The sequence below is a fragment of the Peromyscus californicus genome, unplaced genomic scaffold (assembly GCF_007827085.1).
Source record: "Peromyscus californicus insignis strain IS unplaced genomic scaffold, ASM782708v3 Scaffold_9__1_contigs__length_137607984, whole genome shotgun sequence".
Lineage (NCBI taxonomy): Eukaryota > Metazoa > Chordata > Mammalia > Rodentia > Cricetidae > Peromyscus > Peromyscus californicus.
In genome coordinates, this window is record NW_026294617.1 from 86,818,322 (window position 1) to 86,840,414 (window position 22,093).

Sequence of the window (22,093 nt, forward strand, 5' to 3'; positions counted from 1 at the left end):
GGCTACCCAGCGCCTGTGTTTTGTGGCTCACAATCATCTATAACTCTACCTCTAAGGTATCACATGAGATGTCTGGCCTCCGCTGGCACCTGAATTCACACGCACAGACATGTGGGGCATACATGGGTTGCAAAGAGGGTGCCCAGAGAAAGTTAGACAAATAGAGCTTAAGCTTTAAGCTGTTTACATAGAGAGTAGATACAAATGGTGCCAGAGGAAGTTAGTTTAAGCTGTTTATGCAAAGAGTAGCTATAAGGACAGTGCTAAGAGGAAGTTAATTTGAGTGGTTTATATGGAGATTAGATACAAATAGTGAGGAAGGAAGTTAGCTCAAGTTGTTTATGCTGGTAAGACACTAAGATGTCAGGGCATAAACAACTTGTAAACAAGAATATGAGTATAGGGTGACCTTTAAAATGATTGGTTGGTTCCTTTACCCCCTCCTAGGGTTCTGAGGTTTTTGCTATAAAAGGGGCTTACTGCCTAACAATAGAGTTCTTGCTTGACTTGACTCCTGCTGTGTCCTGTATCTGATTGTCTCCAGGTTAAGAGGGATGCTGGGGAACCCACCTCTCGGTTCCAGGCCACCTCTTCACAGGTGACCTAAGTTCCAGGTAGGGCAGGACCCCCGCACAGACACACATTCATAATTAAACATAAATCTTGGGGCCAGAGAGATGGCTTAGCGTGTTTAGATCACATGCTGCTTTTGAGTCCCAGCCCACATGGTGATTCACAAACATCCGTAACTCCATTTCCATGGGATCTGACCCCCTTTACTGGCCTCCGTGGGTATGAGACATGCAGGTGGAACATGTAAAATACATACAGGGGAAGCACTCATACTTAAATAAATCTAAAAATATGAAAAATACAATTTTTTAAAAAGTTGTAAACAACATATATGTACCCAAGAATACCGAATTATATACCAGCAGTAATTCATGGCCAGTTAATTTTTGTATCCACTTCTGGAGTGGGGTGGGGTTCCTCTTTGGTGAGTTTTTTGATGTTGCAAAGCCAGAAGTTGAAGATAAACACAAAACAAACCTTACATCCAAATGCTCTATAGTGTGCCAACTCCCATTTGCCGGCCTCAGTGTTGTACTACAGTTATTCATTACCTTCCACTTAGAAAATTATGCTTGGGGCTGGAGGTTTGCCCCAACGATTAATAGCACTGGCTGCTCTTCCAGAGGACCCAGGTTCATTTCCCAGCACCCACATGGCAGCTCACAACTGTCTGTAACTCCAGTTCCAGAGGATCTGTCTGGCTCTCTCACACATACATGCAGGCAAAACAATGAGCGTAAAATATATCTTAAGAAAATTATGCTCGAAGTAGATTTGGCTTTATTGCAAACCCTATACGGTCGAACACATAAAAACAAGCTAATAGTAAGAAAATGTACTTTGTATTCCTTTAACGCACTTGAGAGCCTTCCGACAGATTCTTCGAACTGATTGGTGGTTGGGTAATTGAAAATCCGAACTTCAGAGCCGAGCGAGGCCCGCCCAGCCCCGGCCCCGCCCCCGCGGCTCAGCCAATCAGCGGCGCGCGCGGGAAGGCCGCACAGCCGCGGGCCGAGCGAGTCGATGAGTCGGCGCTGGAGCCCGGCGCAAGCGCACGGCGTCAGAGGTAGGCGGCTCGCTGTCTTCCGCGTCCGGGCTGGTCGCCGTCGCCCTGGGTGGGCAGGCTGGACCCCCGAAGTGAGTGGGCGCGCTCCGGTGTGTCGGGGTGACCCGCGGGGGCTGCGTGGGAGGCGGTGCGGGAGGCGTCGGGCCGGCGTCAGGGCCTGGGCCTGTGGCGAGCCCCTGCTCAGTGTTACGCGGGCAGATAGCTCCCGCCAGTCACTCCCCTGCCTCACCTTCCGTTGCCCTGTGAATACTGAGCGGCCTGGCCTAGGGAAAGAGCTTCTTGCTCGTGTTTTTTTTTTTTTTTTTTCTGAAAACTAGGCATAATCTGCAACAACTATTGGCTGCCAGAAAGTATAATATATATATTTGTTGTAGTTAATGGTCTAAAACTCCAAATCTTATTTGAGTGTATAAAGTTCGGAGAGGGCGTGAGCGTGTGTGTTTATGACTGGGTGTGAAAACAAATCAGGTTTTCTCCGTGACTTGAAGTACTTCTAATGTGTGCCCAGACACGTGATTCCCCGCGTCGTCTGGGCACACATTAGAAATACAAATTCTCAGCTGGGTCCGAGGTGGCGCACGCCTTTAGTCCCAGCACTCAGGAGGCAGAGGCAGGTGGATCTCTGGAGTTCAAGGCCACCCTGGTCTACTGAGTGAGTTCCAGGACCGCCAGGGCTACACAGAGAAACAGTTTCGAAAAACCAAGAAGAAGATGGTAAAAGTGGTAGAAACAGACTGACAAGTCGTAGAGTAACACAGGTTCTTCCAATAAACTAAACACATACGATGTTTTTTTTTGATGGTGTTTTGTTTGTTTTTTAAGCCAGTCTCTTTATGCAGCTCAGGCTGGCCCTAGGTCAGAAACTTCCTTTAAAATAAGCTTGCAGCAGGTCTAGATCCAGCTTTGGAGGAAGTGCGAGATCGGTTCTATTTTTTTTTTTTTTTTTCAAAGAGTTCTAGCCTTAAGTTAATGAGCACAGGACTCTGACAGGAGGGCTTGGATTCCCATCTGATTCTGTGTTTTCTTTCATATTGCTCCCCATCTTTTTTGATTTCCCAGCTCATTCTGCGGTGGCATCTGACCCTCTGGTCTCCCATCATTTTAATCATTCTGTAGTCTTGGTTAGCTCTGCACCTGCTGGCCATTATTGGAGAAAGTGATATGGTTGCCAGTGCCATGACTTTGTGAGTGATGGCTGGCAGGCTTTCAGTCCCCTTCCTTTGTATAGCGCCCTCTGCTTTGGCTTTCTAAATCTCCACTACCTCCACCCTAACCTCCCTTGTTTTTGAAAAAGTTTGTCTTCTCATTCGTGCTGTTAAGGAAGAAGGGATACAGGGTGCCTTTCCTGAACCTTGATTTTATAAACTCCCATCTTTTCAGAGCCTCAGTTCAGTTTATATACTCTCACCTACTTCTTAACTCTTTAGAATTAGGTCTTTCCCTAATTTTTAGTAAATGGTCAATGGATTAACTCATCCAATGACTTTTTCTCAGGCTTTACTGAATTTCTTTGAAATGCTGAATATGACTAATATTTCTTTCTTTCAACCAAGCCCCTCCTTGGTGTCTTTTTTAAAAAATTTCCATTTATTTTTATTTTCAATGTTTATGGGTGTTTTGCCTGTGTGCATGTCTGTGTACCATGTGCACGGTGTGCATGCTGTACCTGCCGAGGACAGAAGGGGGAGTCAGATTCCCTGCAGCCATGTGGGTGCTAGGAACCTGGGTCCTTTGGAAGAGCAGCCAGTGCTTCTAACCACTGAGCCATCTCTCCAGCCCTTTTCTCGGTGTCTTCACTTTGCTTTTTTTTTTTTCTTTCTTGCCTCTTCCTCTAGTTAAGTCCCCACGTTCTTCTGCATGTAGTTCTTTGAAGGCTCTATTCTTCTTTTTTAGAAATAAAACAGTTATTCAGTTTTTCTGTCTCCAGAGTAGGAGATGATGTTAATTTAGATTTTATATTTTCAAACATATAAAGCATTAAAAATATCAGTTAGTTGAGTATATTTCTATGTTTGAGTCATTCCTGTGATCATCATAAAAGGAGCTTATGGATTATAGATGTCTAGTCTTTTTTTTTTTTCGAGACAGGGTTTCTCTGTGTAGCTTTGCGCCTTTCCTGGAGCTCGCTCTGTAGACCAGGCTGGCCTCGAACTCACAGAGATCCGCCTGCCTCTGCCTCCCGAGTGCTGGGATTAAAGGCATGCGCCACCACCGCGCCTCGATGTCTAGTCTTTATGTCTAAAGAAATCCATATTAGTTTTCTAGGACTGCAATAACAAAGTATCATGAACAGGGCAGCTTAAGTAACCAACAGTTTTCTGACAGGTCTATAGGCTGACAAGGCCGAGATGAAGGTGTGTCCTGGTTGGTTTCTTCTGGGGCCTCTTGGCTTTTGTTGCATGACTTTTTCTGACAAGACTTATTTTTTAAAATTTTTAGTTATTTATGTATTTTATGTATGAGTGCTCTGCCTGCATGTATGCCTGCATGCCAGAAGAGGGCATCAGATCCCATTGGAGATAGATGGTTGTGAGCCACCTTGTGGTTGATGGGAATTGACGGTGCCATGTAAAAATTGCCTATATTTTAATGAGACCACTAAATGCATATGCATTTAGATGTGAATACCATTTTATTGCGTTTTTAACAAAGACTGCATCATGCATCCCAGACTGGTCTCCAAATCAGTATGTAGCTAAGGATCCTTAAACTTCGGATCCTCCTGCATCTACCTCCTATGTGTGAGGATTACAGGTGAGCTATAATGCCTGGTTTATGAGGTGCTGGGAATTGAACCCAGGGCCTTGTACTTGGTAGTCAAGTGCTTTTAACTGAGCTACACCCCAAGACATTTTACTGGTTTGCTTTTTAACTTCATGTACATTCTTTATGTTCTTTATCCAGAAAGTGTTAACTCTTGAAGGAGTTAATTTTTATTAACGAAACAACTATGTGAAAACTAGTATTTCATTGCTTTCTTAAGAGCCTCATTCAGGATGCTGTGCTTGCTGCTCCTTTGTGGATGTCTTTTGCCAATAACTGGTCATGCTCATGATGATGACTGGATTGACCCCACAGATATGCTGAATTATGATGCCGCTTCAGGAACAATGAGAAAATCTCAGGTATTTATTCTTTAAGTGCACTGGTAAGACCCTATCCGCCATGGTGGGAGTAGTCCAGTTTTGCTGTGTTTTATAAATGATTAGCAGTTGTGCAAGGTACTTTCTTGCTACTTTTCCCCTTTTCTTCCATGCTGGGGTCTGGACCTAGGGCCTTACGATGATAGACAAGCACTCTCCCATCTGGTTATCTCTGTTTGAATTTGGATATAATGCCCATCGAGGAGTTTAGTTTTGGTTCTTAGAGTGTATAGTTGATTCTTACTTCTTGGTGATTTGATGCAAGTGAAGAATTTAAGAAGCAAAGTCATAAAACGATAGTCAAACTTGTAGTCTTTTTTCACTGGAACCTGTTTTTACAACTCAAGCATAAAGAATGAAATCTCTGCTTTGATTTAGGTGAAATATGGTACATCTGAGAAAAAGGAAGTGAGCCCTGACTTGTCAAATGCTGAGGAATTATCAGACTGTTTGCACAGACTTGATTCTTTGACTCACAAGGTTTGATTATTTTTCCATTCACAAATTAAATATTATTTATTTTAAGTTATTGTGCTGGCTAGTTTTATGTCAACTTGACATAAGCTGAGGTCATCTGAGAGGAGGGAACCTCAGTTAAGAAAATGCCTCCATAACGTGGGGCTGTAGGCAAGCCTGTAGGGCATTTTCTTAATTAGTGATTGATGGGGAGGACCCAGCCCAGGCTGGTTGTCCTGGGTTCTATAAGAAAGCAGGCAGAGTAAACCAGCAAGTAGAACCTCTCCATGGCTTCTGCATCAGCTCTTGCTTCCTGGTTCCTGCTCTGCTTGAGTTCCTGCCCTGACTTCTTCAGTGATGAACTGTGACATGGAACAAAATCAACCCTTTCCTCCACAAGTTGCTTTGGACATGGTGTTTCATCACAGCAATAGTAACCCTAACTAAGACAGTTACTTGTTTTCTTGCCTTTGCTAATTTTTATATTTGTAGTGTTTCTGTGTTCCATACAATTATATATTTTTATCGATAAAATTTAGTTACATCTTGTTTTTAAAAATAGTACTTACTATTTTTGTAATAACATTTATTATAATTATTTGTGAGATTATAAACTTGTTGGTACAGGAATAGATTTTATCATGATTGTCCTCACCTGCCATACTGCTGCGCCATTGATGATGTAGCAGGTGAGCAGATGAGTCAGTTGACTTATTAAAGGTTGTAACAGTTCTCCAAATGTGAAGGGTGGTTACAATTTAGTGTGGGTAGCTCTTTTCAAGCTTGAAGAAATGTTTTGTTTTGTTTGAGACAAGGTTTCTCTGTGTAGCTTTGCAGCTTGTACTGGAACTCACTCTGTAGACCAGGCTGGGCCCGAACTCACAGAGATCCACCTCCCTCTGCGCCACCACTGCCCAGCGCTCTCTCTTTTTTAAATGGAGAGTTTATCTCAAAGGGAATAGGATGTTAAGGGATTTGAGTGTATCCTCTGGTCACTATGCTAACCACTCTGTTGGTTGTGTGGACAGTTTCCATGGTGGCAGCATGGAAAGGTCTGGACCGGGGAGGGAGGTTATCACGTGGTCCTTGAGGAGGTGCAGAGGTGCAGATGGTCCAAAGTAGCCCAGTGACGAGGATGAGGAGAAAAGATAGACGTGGATCTTTTATAGGTGAGGATAAGGGCAGTGAGTAGATAATGAATGGGAGCTGTGTCCATCTGTGAGACAGTAAGAGTGTTAATTGAGATCCACCTGTGTCCCAGTCAAGCGGGGGAGGGGGGGGGGGGGGGGCCGCGCCGCGCTTCTGTTTGCTTACTTTAGGCATACTTATAGTGAATCTTATACATTGTCAAACAAAAAATAGCAACCAGGTGTTTGTCTTAATTCTGAGAGCATCATCAAGCTAGAATGTAGTTGTTTGTTTTTTTTTTTTAAACTCTTTGGGGGCCCTCCACCCAGCTCCCAAATAAATATATGTAGCATGAATCTTAAAAGGTCTTATTAATAAAAAACTCAGTGCCAGCTATTGGAGTAAATTCTGAAAGATCAGAGAAGCAGAACAAGCCACAGCTAACCTCACCTCGCCAACTCCTCAGTTGATCTTGTTTCCTCAGACTGGAAGCCTCTGAGTCATCAGAATGGATCTCAGCTAACTGCTGCTAAAAGCCTAAAAGCTTAGCTAGGCTCTGGTTCCTGGTCCTCACGTCTTATGTACCTTTCTGCTTCCTGCCATCTCTTCCCCCAGGAAGTGTGTGTCATCATGCCTGGCTGTTTGCAGTGTGGCTTTGAACTCACAGAGATCCAGGTGGATTTCTGCCTTCAGAATGCTAGGATTAAAGGCATGTGTGCTACCATTTTCTGGCCTCTCTGTCTATCTGTGGCTGTTCTGTTCTCTGATCCCAGATAAGATTATTAGGGTGCACAATATATTGGGGAGCACAGTATCACCACAAATACATGGAAACTTATTCTTACTTTTGAATGCCTGGCCTTAGCTTGGTTTGTTTCTAGACAGCTTTTCTAACTTAAATTATCTCATTTCTTTTTAACTACATTTTGCTTCTGGGCTTTTACCTTTCTTTAGTCTGTATGTCTTTCTTTCCGTCTTACTCCATGGCTGGCTGGGTGGCTGTGTGGCTGGGTGGCAGGGTGGCTGTGTGGCTGGGTGGCTGTGTGGCTGGCCTCTGGTGTCCTCCTCTCCTCCTTCTCTCCTCTTTCTCAAGCCTAGATTTCTCCTCCTATTTATCCTCTCTGCCTGGCAGCCCTGACTGTCCCTCTCTCCTGCCTAGCTATTAGCTGTTCAGCTCTTTATTCCATTAATCAGGTGTTTTAAACAGACAAAGGAACGCAGCTTCACAGAGTTAAACAAATGCACCCTAAAAGAATGCAGCCCATCTTTGCATCATTAAACAAATGTTCCACAGCATAAACGAATGTAACACATCTTAAAATAATATTTCACCGCACTAGAACTTGACCTTCTCATTAGTCTTTAATGCTACTGACTTTATTGTTTGATTACAGGTTGATGACTGTGAAAAGAAGAAAATGAAAGATTATGAAAATCAAAGTAATCCTGTTTTTAGGAGATACTTAAATAAGATTTTAATTGAAGCCGGCAAGCTTGGACTTGTAAGTGTTTGATGGCATGATACTATTTATTGTAGTAGATATTCTTGATTATTTGCTTCACATAAGAAGTTGTGCCATGCATGTGACACACATCTGTCATGCTAGCACTCAGGAGGTTGAGGCAGGAGAATTTCCAAGTTCTGGTCCAGCCTGTATCCAAAAAAAAAAAAAGTGAAGTAATAAGCTTCATTGTGCTTTAACAGAGAATAAGCTGCTTCACCTTTTCCTAAAAGTTGTTATACGAGACTGTAGGAACCAGCCAGCCTCACAGTGCTGCCGGTGGAAGGTAAGCATGACAGACCACGCTCTTTTCCCTGCGCCCTGAGGATTAGCTCCATCAGCCCCACTGGGGTCCACTAGTGGACCTGAGGAGATAGGGAGATAATCCTGTCCTAATCCTTCTTCTCATTTTCCTGTTCCCATACTTTCATAGCCATAAAGTATAGAATCGTCATTTGAAGACAAGAAAAATGTGTTCTAAGTAGTCTTTCTCTTTGCTGTTTATTGATTGTGGTAGGTCCTTCTTTGTGGAATTGTATATCATGCACATGTGTTACTATGGTGGTGAGAGTTCCTTGTGTTATTTTGTGGTGCTGGAGAGCAAACCCAGGGCCTTGCACATGCCAGGCCATAGTGTTACCACCCGGCAGTAACCCTAGCTCCAGTTTTCCATATATTTGTTTGTGCATTATTTCATCTTTTTTAGAATCACTGTTTCAGTTTGAGGAATCAAGATGTGAAAACTTATAATTTTGCATTTTATGTTATACTTATAAAGCTCATTTTTACACTCATCTTAGCCAGAAGCTGAGAAGTGTATTCAAAGCTCATTTGTAGGCGCATGAGGTATTTTTGTTAATGTCACCAGCATTGGTCTAGGGGTTGGAGACAGACTTTTGTTTGATCTGGCCATGCCTTCCAGCCACCAAAAGCAGGTCACAGGTTTAACTTCTTGTTTGTTTTTGAGACAAAATCCTATGTGGTCCATAAAAATAGGAAATAGGCATGTCGTCCTTTTGCAAGGTTTGTACAAATCTCTCCATCACTCCAGTTATAATATATGGGCAGCCAAAGCGAGCACAGGAGATTCCTATTTGTAGTATTAGGCAGTCTTTTCTCAGTATAACAAAATACCTGAGATAGTTAACGAAGAAAGGACCTTTAGTTCATAGTGTTTGCCTAGCTTGTACAAAACCTTGGCTTCCATCCCTAGCACGCCATAAACCAGGCATTGGCGTGCATGCCTGCAATCCCCGAATTCAGGAGGTAGAAGCAGGAGGATCAGAATTTCAAAGTCATCCATGGCTACATAGCAAGTTCAAGGCCAGTCTGGGATACATAAGACCCTGTCTCAAAAACAGAAAACAAACAAAAATCCAAAACAACAACAACAACAACAAAAAAAAAAAAAGAGAGAAAGGAGGTTTGTTTTGGCTTGTGGTTTTGAACACTCTAGTCCGAGACTTGGCCTTTAGTAGGTGTGGCAGATATTTATGGCTCGAAGCATGTGGTGGGATGTACTTACTCATGTCATGGCTAGGAAGCTAAAGGGGAGAGGAGAGGAGCACTGGTCCCATAATTCCTCTCAAGGACGTGCTCCTAACTTCCTCCCACTGAGTCCTGCCTCCTAAAGGTTTGACCACATCCCTAGAGTGGTACCCTGGGCTTCAAGCCCTTAGCGCATGGACCTTTGGGCAACATTGGACATTCAGACTATAAAACCTGGGGGTCCTGGCACATGCCTGTAATCCCTGTGCTCGGGAGGCTAAAGCAGGGGGATCACTGGTTGGAGGCCATCCTGGGTTTCTTAACAAGACTCTGTCTCAAAAATCAAACTAAAATCCAAATTATATATCAACTGGTCAATGAATGTCAGTTGCGTACAGTGATTTCTCTGAGTGAACTTGCACTAGTAGAGAGATAGTGTTTTCTATTTCAAGGAAACACATTTTTATTTTTAAATAATTTTTTAAATGTTTATTTGACTTACTATAAGTTTTAGGCTATCTGAAAATTGTGTCAGCAAATGGAACTCATAAATTGAATCATAAAGATACAGTCTGTCTTTATTCTTTGCAATTTTCATGTTTGTGAATTTATTCATTAAAATTTGTCATATCAAAATCAATACTTGGTGATTTTTAAAAATTGCTCATTTTTTAAGAGGGGTGTGTGTGTGTGTGTGTATGTATGTGTGTGTGTTCACAATTGGAAGGCCAGAGATCAGTTTGGGGTGTCGTCCTCAATAACTGTCCACCCTGTTTTCTGAGGCGAAGTCTCTAACTGAACTGGAGCTCAGCCATTGGGCACGACTAGCTGGGGAATCCTGTCTCACATTCTCGGGTAAGATTGCGGGTTTGCACCACCACAGCTGGCTTTAATGTGGATGCTGGAGATCCAAACTCAGGTTCTCGCCCTTGCAGAGCAAGCGATTTTCCACTGAGCCGTCTACCATCCCCTACTTGAGGTATTTCTGTGGTCATTCTTGTACATGTGCCAGTGCTGGAGAATGAGTGAATGAATGAATGGAAAATCGGAACTAAGGTTACTGCCCAGTGGTAACACTATGGCCTAGCATGTGCGAGGTCCTGGGTTTGCTAAGGCAGGATAAGGCAACAAAGCTTGCCACTTGGTTTCAGGTCCAATACTGCAGATGGTGTTTTCATTCCTGCAGTTTAGTGTGGCCTATTACATGCTGCAATTTCCACACTTCAGAGTAGGGAGGGATTTCTTTGTTTAAGGTAATTTCATCATTTGGAATGGCTCCCAGATGTGAAGTGCCACTTACTGTCCCTAATGCAAGAAGCCCATGACATGCCCCACAGAAAAAACATGTCATACAAACTTCATCCAGATGAATTACAGGACTGTTGGCCATGTGTTCAGTGGTTACGAGTCACGAATATTTCTGATTAAGGCATCAACAGAGACAAAGTTATATACTGATCAGTTGACAAGTGTTGAGACCAGGGGTGCACAGGCACCTAACCCTGTGTTTCTTGTAGGACCGTGGGACAGCACTTTCGAGTGGCTTTGTAGAGCCTGTGTGCTTCACACAGAGACCAACTGCTGCCTTAGTGAAGCGTCTGGTATCTTTGTTTTAGACGTCTACTGTGTGTTTAGTGCTTTTTACATGGATTTGGATTTCATGCTCACCTCTGAGGAGAAGTATATAATATACTTATGAAATATTACAAATTACTTTTTTAGTGGTGCTGGCACCTAGAACTATTTACACCTTATTGCGTTCCAAAGTGTTTTTTATTTTTTGAGGTAAGGTCTCAGTATGTAGCCCAGGCTAACCCTGAACTTGAAGTTCTTTGCATCCTCCTCCTGAGAGCTGGGATCGCAGGTGTGTGAAATCCTATTTGGTCCAAACTGCTTGTAAACTTAATGTCTCGTTGAATAATGTAATAATACAATTATATTTCTGTTGTTTGTCTTTTGGTAACTGATGCAGCCTGATGAAAACAAAGTTGATATGCATTATGATGCTGAGATTCTCCTTACAAGACAAACACTATTGGAGATACAGAAGTTCCTCCGTGGAGAGGAGTGGAAGCCAGGCGCCTTGGATGATGCATTAAGTGATATTTTAATCAATTTTAAGAGTCATGATTCAGAAGCATGGAAGTGGCGATTTGAAGACTCTTTTGGAGTGGACCCATATAATGTGTTTATGGTAAGATGAGATGAGGTGACATAGAACTGTCTGTTGAGAAAATACTTCCAAAATGCCAACACAGTTGAGAGCCTGGTCTTAGCTCCTCCTTAGAGGATGAATAAGCAGTGAAGTTGTACAAAGAATTCTGTTTGAGTCTAGTTCTTTTAAGGCTGTTTAAAAATGACATCATTCATTTAGTGTGCATACTATGTATGTATGAGGGTATGTGCAGCGGTCAGAGGACAGCTTGTGGGGTTTAGTCCCGTTTCTGCTGTGTGGGTCCTGGGATTGAACTCAACTCATCAGGATTGATGGCGAGCGCATTAACCTGCTGAGCTGCCTCCCTGGCCAAGTCTAGCCTTTTTTTTTTTTTTTAAACTCATCTCTGGTGGTTTTTTGGTAGGGAAGACACTTAGCGATGTCTCTGATTCCCATTTCTGTTTCTAAGGTACTCTTGTGTCTGCTCTGCATTGTGGTCTTGGTGGCTACGGAGCTGTGGACCTATGTTCGCTGGTACACGCAGCTGAGACGAGTTTTTATCATCAGTTTTCTCTTCAGTTTGGGATGGAATTGGATCTATCTGTATAAGGTATTAAGTTTGGGGCTTGTTGTTTTGGATTATCAGTAGTGGGAATAAATAAATTGGTAATTATCCGCCACATGTGGTTTAGGAGGCCTGAGGAAAAGTAGTTCTGCTTTTTATCACCTGCTTACTATTGGCCATCACAGAGCAAAATGGACATGTTTTAGAAACTCAGTTTGGGAAATGAGCTTTTATTCTATTAGAAATGACACCAAAATTATGATAGAAAATATTAACTCTAAAAATTAGGCTTTTGATTATAAATGTTAGGTATGTTCACTGTAGAGAAATTAGAAAACAAAGATACAGGTCAACTAACTTTTAAAACTGACTTATAATCTTAGTACCTAGAAATAATCATTGTTGAATCTTTATCCATTTTTACTTTTTTGAGAGAGGGTCTCCATAGTAGACTAGGCTAGCCTTGAACTCAGCTCTACCTGCCTTGCAGGTGCTGGGATTAAAGCCATATGCCACAACATCTGGCCTGTTGATATTTTTGAGGTATTTTTTTTCCGACATCTTAATTATCTTTCAAAATTGTAATAAGATTGTAGAAATTTAAAACGACTGTTAACAGGATAATATAATCCCTGAAGGGACATTTTAACTTCAGTCTTGCTGACATTGAGTTCTTCTGATGAAATCGGGGTTACATTTCCTTTACCCTGTGGTCCTGAAACAAATCTCTTACACGTTAGCACATAGGTCTTGGTGGAGTGTTCGTTACTTTAGTGAGTTCCCCTGGGAAAGTGGTTTTATGAAAACTGTACACCTGCCCCGAGATGAATGGGTCTGGAAACCGCTCCTCTCAGGTAGCACTTGCATAAAAGCTAGGTGTAGCCTCTCGGTACTTGAAATCATCTCTGAGTCCCTTACACCTAATACAGTTTAAGTGCTGGGGAGATAGCTGGACATGATTAATGCCTGTGCAGTTTTTTCAGCCAGTTATTGGATAGTAGTCATTTATGTTAAACCCACCCAGAGGAAAATACCATTTTATCATGAACTATAAAAGAACTTGAATTGTTTATATTTTCAGTCATGGCATGAACTATATGTGAATTCCTTTTCAAAATAGTCTTGCCGGCAGTGGTGGCATATGCCTTTTAATCACTTGGGAGGCAGAGGCAGGTGGATCTCTGTGAGGTGGAGGCCAGCCTGGTCTACAGAGTGAGTTTCAGGACAGCCAGGGCTACAGAGAAGCAGAGAAACAAAGAAGTTTTCCTTCATCATAATTATGTACAAAGATAGTATGAGGCATTACAGTTAATTATTTTTTAAACCTTTTTATTGCATTAAGACTGCTTTTTGGGGCTGGAGAGATGACTTAGAGGTTAAGAGCACTGGCTGTTTTTCCAGAAGTCCTGAGTTTAATTCCCAGCAACCACATGGCAGCTCACAACCATCTCTAATGGGATCTGGTGCCCTCTTCTGGTGTCCAAGCATACATGCAGGCAGAGCACTACACATAATAAATACATAAATCTTTAAAAAGAAAAAAGACTGCTTTTCTAGCTGGGTGTGGTAATGCACACTGTAATCCCAGTGCTTGAGGGGCGGGTAGAAGCAAGAGGATCAGGAGGAGTTCAAGGTCATCTCCAGCTACCATGGTAAGGCCATCCTGGAATATAAAAGACCATGTCTCCAAAAAAAAAAAAAAGTACTTTTCCATGAGTTGAAAATAACCAGTCTTTACAAATGTTGTTTTTCTTAATTTAGGCTGGATATAGTGGTATGTGTCTTTAATCCCAGCTTTAGTGAGGCAGAGGCAGGAGGATAGCCTGGTCTACAGAGTGAGTTTCAGGCCAGCCAGTGAGACTGGTCTCAAAACAATTAAAAAACTTTACAAAAAGCAACATTGAAGTCTTGCTTGGGTAAATGATAGCGGAAGCGGTGGGGTAAATCTTGTGGGATGTGCAGGCCGGGCCTTCGCTGTTGTCGGCCTGCTTTCTTTACCTCCCTCCGTTCTGCTCAGGTAGCTTTTGCTCAGCATCAGGCCAACGTTGCCAAGATGGCGCCATTGGATGATGTGTGTGTTGAGAAGCTGGATTGGACTGGAAGTCTCTGGGGTAAGGTGTTTTTTTATTGTCATTTATAAGTAATTTATCATTTTCATTATTTATAAGTAGAATTTCTGAGAATGAGGGAAAAAAACCAAAACCCACCAGTAATGACAAAATGATGGAATGCCAGACGAGGCTTCCCCTGACTGTCTTTGTATGAGAAGAACATGGACAGGGTCCATGCGGTAGGGCTGGGGAGAGCAGGGCAGCAAGCCAGCTACTCCGGAGGCTCACGAGTTGAGGCAAGCTCCAGCGACTTGCAAGACCCGATCTCAACATGAAAGGGACGGGCTGTAATTCTGTGTTAGAATCTTGCCCATCTTGTGAAACACCCTAGGTGTTATTCCTTTTTCAAAAACAAAACAAAAGCAAAGAAAACATACATTCTTAAGTTTCACCAGTAGTGACGTACTGAGCGCATCTCAAGTCACAGGAAAGGCAGCAGCTGTGTGTATGTGGTTTGGAGTTTGCAGTCTCCTGCAGTAGACTGAAGGGTCCCAGGCTCCCTTTTCATCTCCTAGCCCATAGCATTTTCTAGGTCCTTAGCAGAAGTTTACTAAAAGTGAGTAAATGTATAGATCAAATAGGAGCTATTTTAGCTTTAATCTCCTTAGATTGACATAAACTATTATTTTATAGCTTTCCTACAATTTAGTTTTGTTTTTTAACTAAGTGAAAGTTTGCTTTTTATCCTTCCAGATTTTGTAAAAATTCTCACTCGTGTTGACCACTGTAACTGTCGAATTCTAGACTAGAATGGTTTATTGTTCAAAGACACTTTATAAACACAAGTCTGTAGTGACTGACACAGGTAGATTCTTAGTAGATTCTACAAGTAGGTCCCAGAATTAACTTAAAAAAGTTTTTTTAGATTTTTTTATTTAACGTGTTTAGTGTTTTGCCTGCATGTATTTTTGTGTACCACGTGTGTGCCTGGTGCCCAAGGAGTTCAGAGGAGGGCATCGGATGCCCTGGAACTGGAGTTAGTGGATGATTGGGAACCACCATGTGGGCACTGAGACCTGCATTGGTATTAGCAGGAGCTCCGAGCCCTCTCCTCACCCACCGGGCCCTCTCCTCACCCACCGGGCCCTCTCCTCACCCACCGGGCCCTCCTCTCACCCACCGGGCCCTCTCCTCACCCACCGGGCCCTCCTCTCACCCACCGGGCCCTCTCCTCACCCACCGGGCCCTCCCCTCACCCACCGGGCCCTCCTCTCACCCACCGGGCCCTCCTCTCACCCACCGGGCCCTCTCCTCACCCACCGGGCCCTCCTCTCACCCACCGGGCCCTCCTCTCACCCACCGGGCCCTCTCCTCACCCACCGGGCCCTCTCCTCACCCACCGGGCCCTCCCCTCACCCACCGGGCCCTCCCCTCACCCACCGGGCCCTCCCCTCACCCACCGGGCCCTCCCCTCACCCACCGGGCCCTCTCCTCACCCACCGGGCCCTCCCCTCACCCACCGGGCCCTCCCCTCACCCACCGGGCCCTCTCCTCACCCACCGGGCCCTCCTCTCAACCTCCGAGCCCTCTCCCCCACCGAGCCGTCCAGCCCCCGTTCCCCCCTTTTCAGCTGTGGGGTTGAACCAGTTCAGCGTGGCTTCAGGGGACAGCGGGCCTCCTCTAGTGCAGGCCAGTTTCCAAGCGTGCAGAGGCTGCGTCAGAACAATTAGGAGACTGGTCTGGAGGAAAACTTCGTCAGGGTGGACTTTTTAAAATGAAATTTACCCAGATAATTAGACTAGGAGGTATTTTCCCCCAGTTACAACATTTCCACAGCTACCACAGTACATACACCATTGAGCCAGGATATTAACTGACCTACTAGTTTTATTCACATGTCTCAGTTTTACTTATGTTTATTTGTGTGTATAAAAACATTATTTACCCTTTGGAAATCAAAGACTTTTTTTTGGTCTTCATAAAATTTGTCAGATTTGAATGGATTTTGAAAATATGATTTTGGACTTGATATGAAATAATTAACATTACAGAGAATCTATTTAAATATAAAACAACTCAAAATTTACTAGTGGGTGGGCAAGGATGATCAAAACCAAAGTAATCTTTTTTTTTTTGGTTTTTCGAGACAGGGTTTCTCTGTGTAGCTTTGCGCCTTTCCTGGAACTCACTTGGTAGTCCAGGCTGGCCTCGAACTCATAGAGATCCGCCTGGCTCTGCCTCCCGAGTGCTGGGATTAAAGGCGTGCGCCACCACCGCCCGGCTCCAAAGTAATCTTAATAGTGAACGAAATGCAACTTTGTTTTTCCTTAATTGTTTTGTCTGTTTCTCTACATAGAATGGTTTAGAAGTTCATGGACCTATAAGGATGACCCATGCCAAAAGTACTATGAGCTCTTACTAATCAACCCTATTTGGTTGGTTCCGCCAACAAAGGTATAGAATATATTTTGTAATAATAACAGTATCACAAATTCTTTGCCTTTATAAAGGATTGATAGGGTTCATAATAAACCTTCCTCCTATGGAAACAATACTTCCATTAAACAGTGGTTTTCAAATGTCGGTGGGCGTGGTGGCATACCTTGGGAGGCAGAGGTGGGATGACAGAGGTCAAGGCCTGGTGCGTTAGTTTGAGCTGTAGGAGAGACGCGCTCTCAGAACACACACATACATACACAAACGTGCATCTGTTTGTGTCATTTGAGCTCTGTGCACAGTGACATTTCACATGTGGATGTCTCGTCTTTGAAAGAAGTTAAGTTGCTCTGGTCTTTGGTTTCAGGCCCTGGCCGTTACATTCACGAACTTTGTGACAGAACCGTTAAAGCACATTGGAAAAGGAACGGGTGAATTCATTAAAGCCCTCATGAAGGAGATCCCGGTGCTCCTGCAGATTCCAGTGCTGGTGATTATAGCATTGGCTGTCCTGGTTAGTACATGAGCCCAACTGCTGATTGTTAACAAGACTGTGATTTATGAGAAAGAAGGCAATTTAAAACCATTAGACTTCTTTGGATTAGTAATACTGTGCTCAGAGGTATAAGGTGATTTTTAATGAGTTGAGACTTTATAGATTCCTCTAACCAGTAGTTCTTGTGGTTCGTAGGCACCATAGCAATGATTTAGAATAATTTCTTTTTAACTTTAACTTGAACACTCGGGAAATTGGTCGATTGATTCCGCTGGAGAGAAATGAGCTTTTATTCCAGTCTGAGTTTTGCAGAACAGAACAGAAAGGGGTGTAGGAGGAGTGGGTGTGTGTACTGAAAAGCAGTTTAGGGGGGTGGTCCAAGAAGAGATATTTATTAAGAATACTGCTCATGGTTCTCCCACAGTTGGTTCAGCATCCTGTTGTTTATGGCCATGACCTTCCCAAAGCACTTGCTGTTTGAATCAAAAATGAAGACTCCAGGGATTTGGAATTTACAATGCTGTGTGCGCTGACTGAATTGTTCTCTTTTGGGTTTTGCCTTGGTGCGTGATTGATTTTGAAAGTCGGGGGTTAATAGTCTTCATCATTTGCCCTATATGAGTATGAATAGAAACATGAGCAATGACCAGGCTTTGAAATTTGAATTTCTAGAACTCTGATTTAAATTTCTAGGTCTAAGATAATCTTGTTATGTATTCAAAGTGTGTCAAGCTGATTGAAATGTTTACTTGATATTGACTTATTTAGTACATTTCATTGGCTGCTTTGGCCTCTATTAGTCTAAAGAAGAAGTTTTTCATTAAAGAGTGAAATTAACATTTTATATCCACAATACTAAGGCGGTTTTGTTAAATCCTGAATAAAATAGCTCCTGCTTCATTATCTGTCAGTCACTAAATCCTCAGAATGTCTTTTTCCTTACAGAGCTTCTGCTATGGTGCTGGAACGTCATTTCCCATGCTGAGACACTTGGGTGGTCCTGAAAGAGAAGCTCCCCGGGCCCTTGAGCCAGATGGCAGACGCCGGCCGAAGGAGCCTGACTATAGACTCCAGGGTGGAGCAGGTGATGCAGACTTCTCTTACAGGGGCCCGGCTGGCTCCATCGAGCAAGGCCCCTATGACAAAACGCATGCGTGTAAAAGAGATGTGTTGAGACAGAGAGACGTTGATAGCAGATTTCACACTGGCAACAAGAGCCCCGAAGTGCTCCGGGCATTTGACTTACCCGACACCGAGGCACCAGAGCATCCACAAGTGGTACCCAGCGTAAGTCAGCAACCGTTGATTCCGCTGCCTGTTCACTCTCGGCCCAAAGCTTCTTACAGATGGTGTTTATTCTTTACCCTCTGTCAGTTAAGTAACCAGTGGATGATTAGTTACCCTCCCTCACTCTGTCACCTGTCCAGCGTCCTCAGAAAAGGAGATTTACCTTTTATGTTCAATACAATGTAACCGTATTCGTTACAACAGGTGGTAGGTATTTCCTGTGAAAACAAACAGGGAGCCAGCCAGTGAGTCTGACTGACACTTCTGCTTTTGACAAGGTAGAGAGAAGGCCTCACTGAGGGCCTGAGAGTGCTAGGGGACCGGCTGCAGAGCTTGATGGCCTCGCCGGGAGAGCGGGTTGGGCAGGGATCAGAAGCTGCTTTCCCTGTCTCTTCACAGAATCCCTATCGATTCTGCAATGTTCAAGAAAGCAATAGCTTGGTCGGCAGGACTGGACTTTTACCTGCAAGATGACGAGTTCTTCAGCATTGATTTTTGTTTATCAGCAGTCCTGGGCATTGAACTGGGGTCTCACACATGCTAGGCCACTGCATTACATTTTATGGCATCACTCTTGGGTTTTTTAAAGGGACATTTCCATTTCTGTTCCAGAAAGGAGTTGGTATTGTCATTTACAATGTTTGAGTTTCAGCTAGAAACTGTTGAGAAAGCTGTAAGTACAAGAGACTCTAGAAGTGATAGGAATCTAGCTATGGGTTCTTTTATGGACGTTAATGTAGCTAGCTAGCCCGAGACCATTCCTTCCAGCGTGGATAGCTGTTGGTCACCTGCCACTCATTCTAAACCCCTCTAGTGACTTCCCAACTGGCAGGGAAAGCCACCTGCCACAGTGGCCCCGGGAACTCCTACTCTGCCATGCCCACGTGCCCCTTACTGATCACCTCCTGCTCTCCAGGCTCATTCTACCTCTGTTATTCACTGTTTAAAATGCTGTGTGTGGATGTGCACATGTGTGCACACCCTTCCTCACATCATCTTAACTGAATCTGCCATCTGATCATAATCTATCTAGCACCTACCTACCTTTTTTCTCTCTGTAGCCTGTAGTACTTCAAATGTAATACTCTTGTACCCCGTCTGATTCATTCCCACACTGAAGTGTGGGTTCCTATGGGAGCAGTTTTTGTGTTTTGCTCCTTCTATAGTCTATATTCTAGAACTTAAAACTTAAATGTTTATGAGATGATTGTTCTCACCAGGCAGGAAGAGGCAGCATCACTGGTAGCCAGTCCTCTTGACCTCTCTTAAGCAGAGTCAGCAGAGCACCTCCAGTACCTTAAGTACTGTGTTCCTCCATGCACAGTTCTGTGAGGCTTAGTGCTTTAATTACGATGCAGCTCTAGAACCAGGATTTTAAAATGTTGGAGCACACTGCAGTAGATTGGGATAAGAATTGACAATGAAACCTTCATATTTTATTACATAGTTAAAGTATAACTCTGTATTTTAAAGCATAAATCGTCCATTGTGAATACCAACCTCAAAGAGACCGGTGGACTCCCAGGAGAAAGCACCTCAACAGAACGCAGCCAGTCTGCCGAGGCCATCTCGGGCCGAGTTGCAGGGACTGCGGAAGGCTCACCCACAGCGGAGAAGGCCCCGCTGAAGTTAGACTCTGCATGCAGCCCACAGGGAGGTGCCACACTCAGCCCAGGAGCTGCAGCATGCGGGACTGATCCTGTCAGCAGCCCGTGTGGCTAAGAAACATCAAGTCATCTTTGAAGTCTGTAAAGTATTAACTCTTCATCCTTCCCTAAAAATACGTTGAAATTTACTACAAAGCTGCCAACTCTAATAATTTTACAGACCAGTAGAATCCCTTAGCTATTAAGATGTATCTCCTAACTTTAGAGCAGGGTTTTGGACGTTTTCAGATGAATGCTATGGCGGTCATCACTGTCACGCAGTCGCCTTAATCACAGTGTGTTTTTGTTACAAAGCGTATGTTAGCTGGTGGAAGGGCCTGTGAAACCTAGTTACTCAGAGTTGCTGGCTGATTTTGATTTAGATTCAGTGTTTCCATTGCAAAGGGTTTTTAATGCAGGCTGGCAACTGCCTCAGCCCCAGAGTGTCGATCCATGTGATCCATGTTCAGGTAGGCCACCTGCAGAACAACGTGACTTGCTGGTTACCAGGCTTCCTTGTCACACATTTTACGTTAGGTCTCACTAGGACAACCTGAGGATGGTCTGGTTCTATCAGTATTTCAGTTTCACACTTCACCGGTGGTTCTGACAATGGCTTTATTCTCTACCATGAGGTGCCAGTTTTATAAAGACCCAGTTCCCATGTTCAGAACCTAGCAATTGATGCTAGTCAGTTTTTTTTTATGGCAAACCATAATGTCTTGGCTAAATGCAATTCTGGTTTTCAGAGAGCTGTAGATAGGGAACAAGATGTATTACCTGTGGATAGATTGTCAATCAACATTTTTTAAATCAACATTTTGTGATTTTAAGATGCATTCTCCATTTTAAACCTTAAAAGAAAAGCAATTTATTTTTGTACAAGTCCCTAGTTATCAGTCTTTTATAGCATCACTATTGGTTTTTTTAAAGGGACATTTCTATTTCTGCTCCAGAAAGGAGTTGGTATTGTCGTTTACAATGTTTGAGTTTCAGCTAGAAACTGTTGAGAAAGCTGTAAATACAAGAGACTCTGGAAGTGATAGGAATCTAGCTATGGCTTCTTTTATGGACACTTGGGTGTCCTTTGTTGTAACCATGTCCACACTGCACATTTTATTCAGCTGCTTTCCAAACAATGATACCACTCAAGTAAGTCTTGAAATTATCAGGCAGGCTATTTCAGCAAGGACATTCAGAGCAGTTGACTTTGATTTTTTTTTTTTTTTAACATACAAATGTATGCTATTCCCTCATTTTTTATACTTGGGTATCTAAAAAACTAATTTTATTATGTCAGCATTACTTTCTTTAGTATTTCATCAGGAAGGTAAAAGTTCTCCCCTCCAAAACAAAAGGATTTTGCATTAAGACAGTCCTGTAGCAGACATGTACTCAATGGATGGAAGGATGCATGCAGTTTTAGACTTTGAACATCTGTGCATAAAAGCAGTTATCTCTGTGAACTGACCCATTCACCCTAACTGGTAAATGCACTCCCAAAGTGGGAACTGTCCTTTGAGGTCTGGTATGAGTCTAAAGAGAATTTAATACCTCCTGTAACAGACGTTCCTGAGAGCAAAGTACTGTTGGCACCACTGATCGCTTTTAATCCAAAAATGAACACTTAAAAATATTTACAATCTCAAAAAAAAAAACCCTTTACAACCTCATCTTTGTATTTTCATTACAGATCCCCATTTGGGAATGGAGTCTACTTTGACAGCTAGCAAAGCGGCATGCTGTTGTTGAGTGATTACAGCAGTTCAGGAAGACTTGACTAAAGCAGGGGGACACATCCAGGCCAGTGTACTGCAGGAAAGAGAGAAGGCGCGTTCCACTTGACTAGCAAGGGTTTGTCACTGAGGTTAAAGCATATTGTAACTGGCTTTTAAGGAACTAAGAACAGGGTAGGTAGCTGTTAAAAGCACTTTTTAAAATGGAATAAATATTGAATGCTTACAGGGTCTTAAGAACCACTGTGAACACAAAATAAACACTTATTTTTACATTATTTTGATCTGGTATGTAGTCTTTGCTTTCTTAAATGAATTTTCTTGTAAGAAAAATACCTGCTCCAAATGCAGGCCAGAAGAGCACT

At 43.2% G+C, this 22,093-nt stretch overlaps 1 protein-coding gene across 7 annotated transcripts; it reads left to right on the forward strand.

The window, feature by feature from the left end:
* Window positions 1-1,532: 1,532 nt before the first annotated feature.
* On the forward strand, window positions 1,533-22,006 carry Clcc1 (chloride channel CLIC like 1). 7 transcript variants are annotated; one of them, XM_052730699.1, is made up of 12 exons: window positions 1,601-1,710; window positions 4,623-4,764; window positions 5,161-5,262; window positions 7,761-7,868; window positions 11,329-11,550; window positions 11,981-12,121; window positions 14,094-14,187; window positions 16,484-16,581; window positions 16,931-17,077; window positions 18,005-18,346; window positions 19,820-20,099; window positions 21,686-22,006. In XM_052730699.1, the coding sequence occupies exons 2-11, from the start codon at window positions 4,636-4,638 to the stop codon at window positions 20,066-20,068; spliced, it is 1,632 nt and encodes a 543-aa protein (XP_052586659.1). In that variant the 5' UTR covers window positions 1,601-1,710; window positions 4,623-4,635; the 3' UTR covers window positions 20,069-20,099; window positions 21,686-22,006. The 7 variants fall into 7 exon arrangements, with proteins under 7 accessions (XP_052586655.1, XP_052586659.1, XP_052586658.1 ...); XM_052730698.1 differs by having other exon boundaries at window positions 19,820-20,094; XM_052730697.1 differs by having other exon boundaries at window positions 19,820-20,090.
* The last annotated feature ends 87 nt before the right edge of the window (window positions 22,007-22,093 follow it).

Bases quoted from the DNA above. Each gene is read 5' to 3' on its own strand.
- Clcc1 (XM_052730695.1), top strand. From the start codon at position 4,636: ATGCTGTGCTTGCTGCTCCTTTGTGGATGTCTTTTGCCAATAACTGGT. The intron at 12,122-14,093 runs GTATTAAGTTTG...CGTTCTGCTCAG, and splicing joins ATTGGATCTATCTGTATAAG to GTAGCTTTTGCTCAGCATCA. The intron at 16,582-16,930 runs GTATAGAATATA...CTTTGGTTTCAG, and splicing joins GGTTGGTTCCGCCAACAAAG to GCCCTGGCCGTTACATTCAC.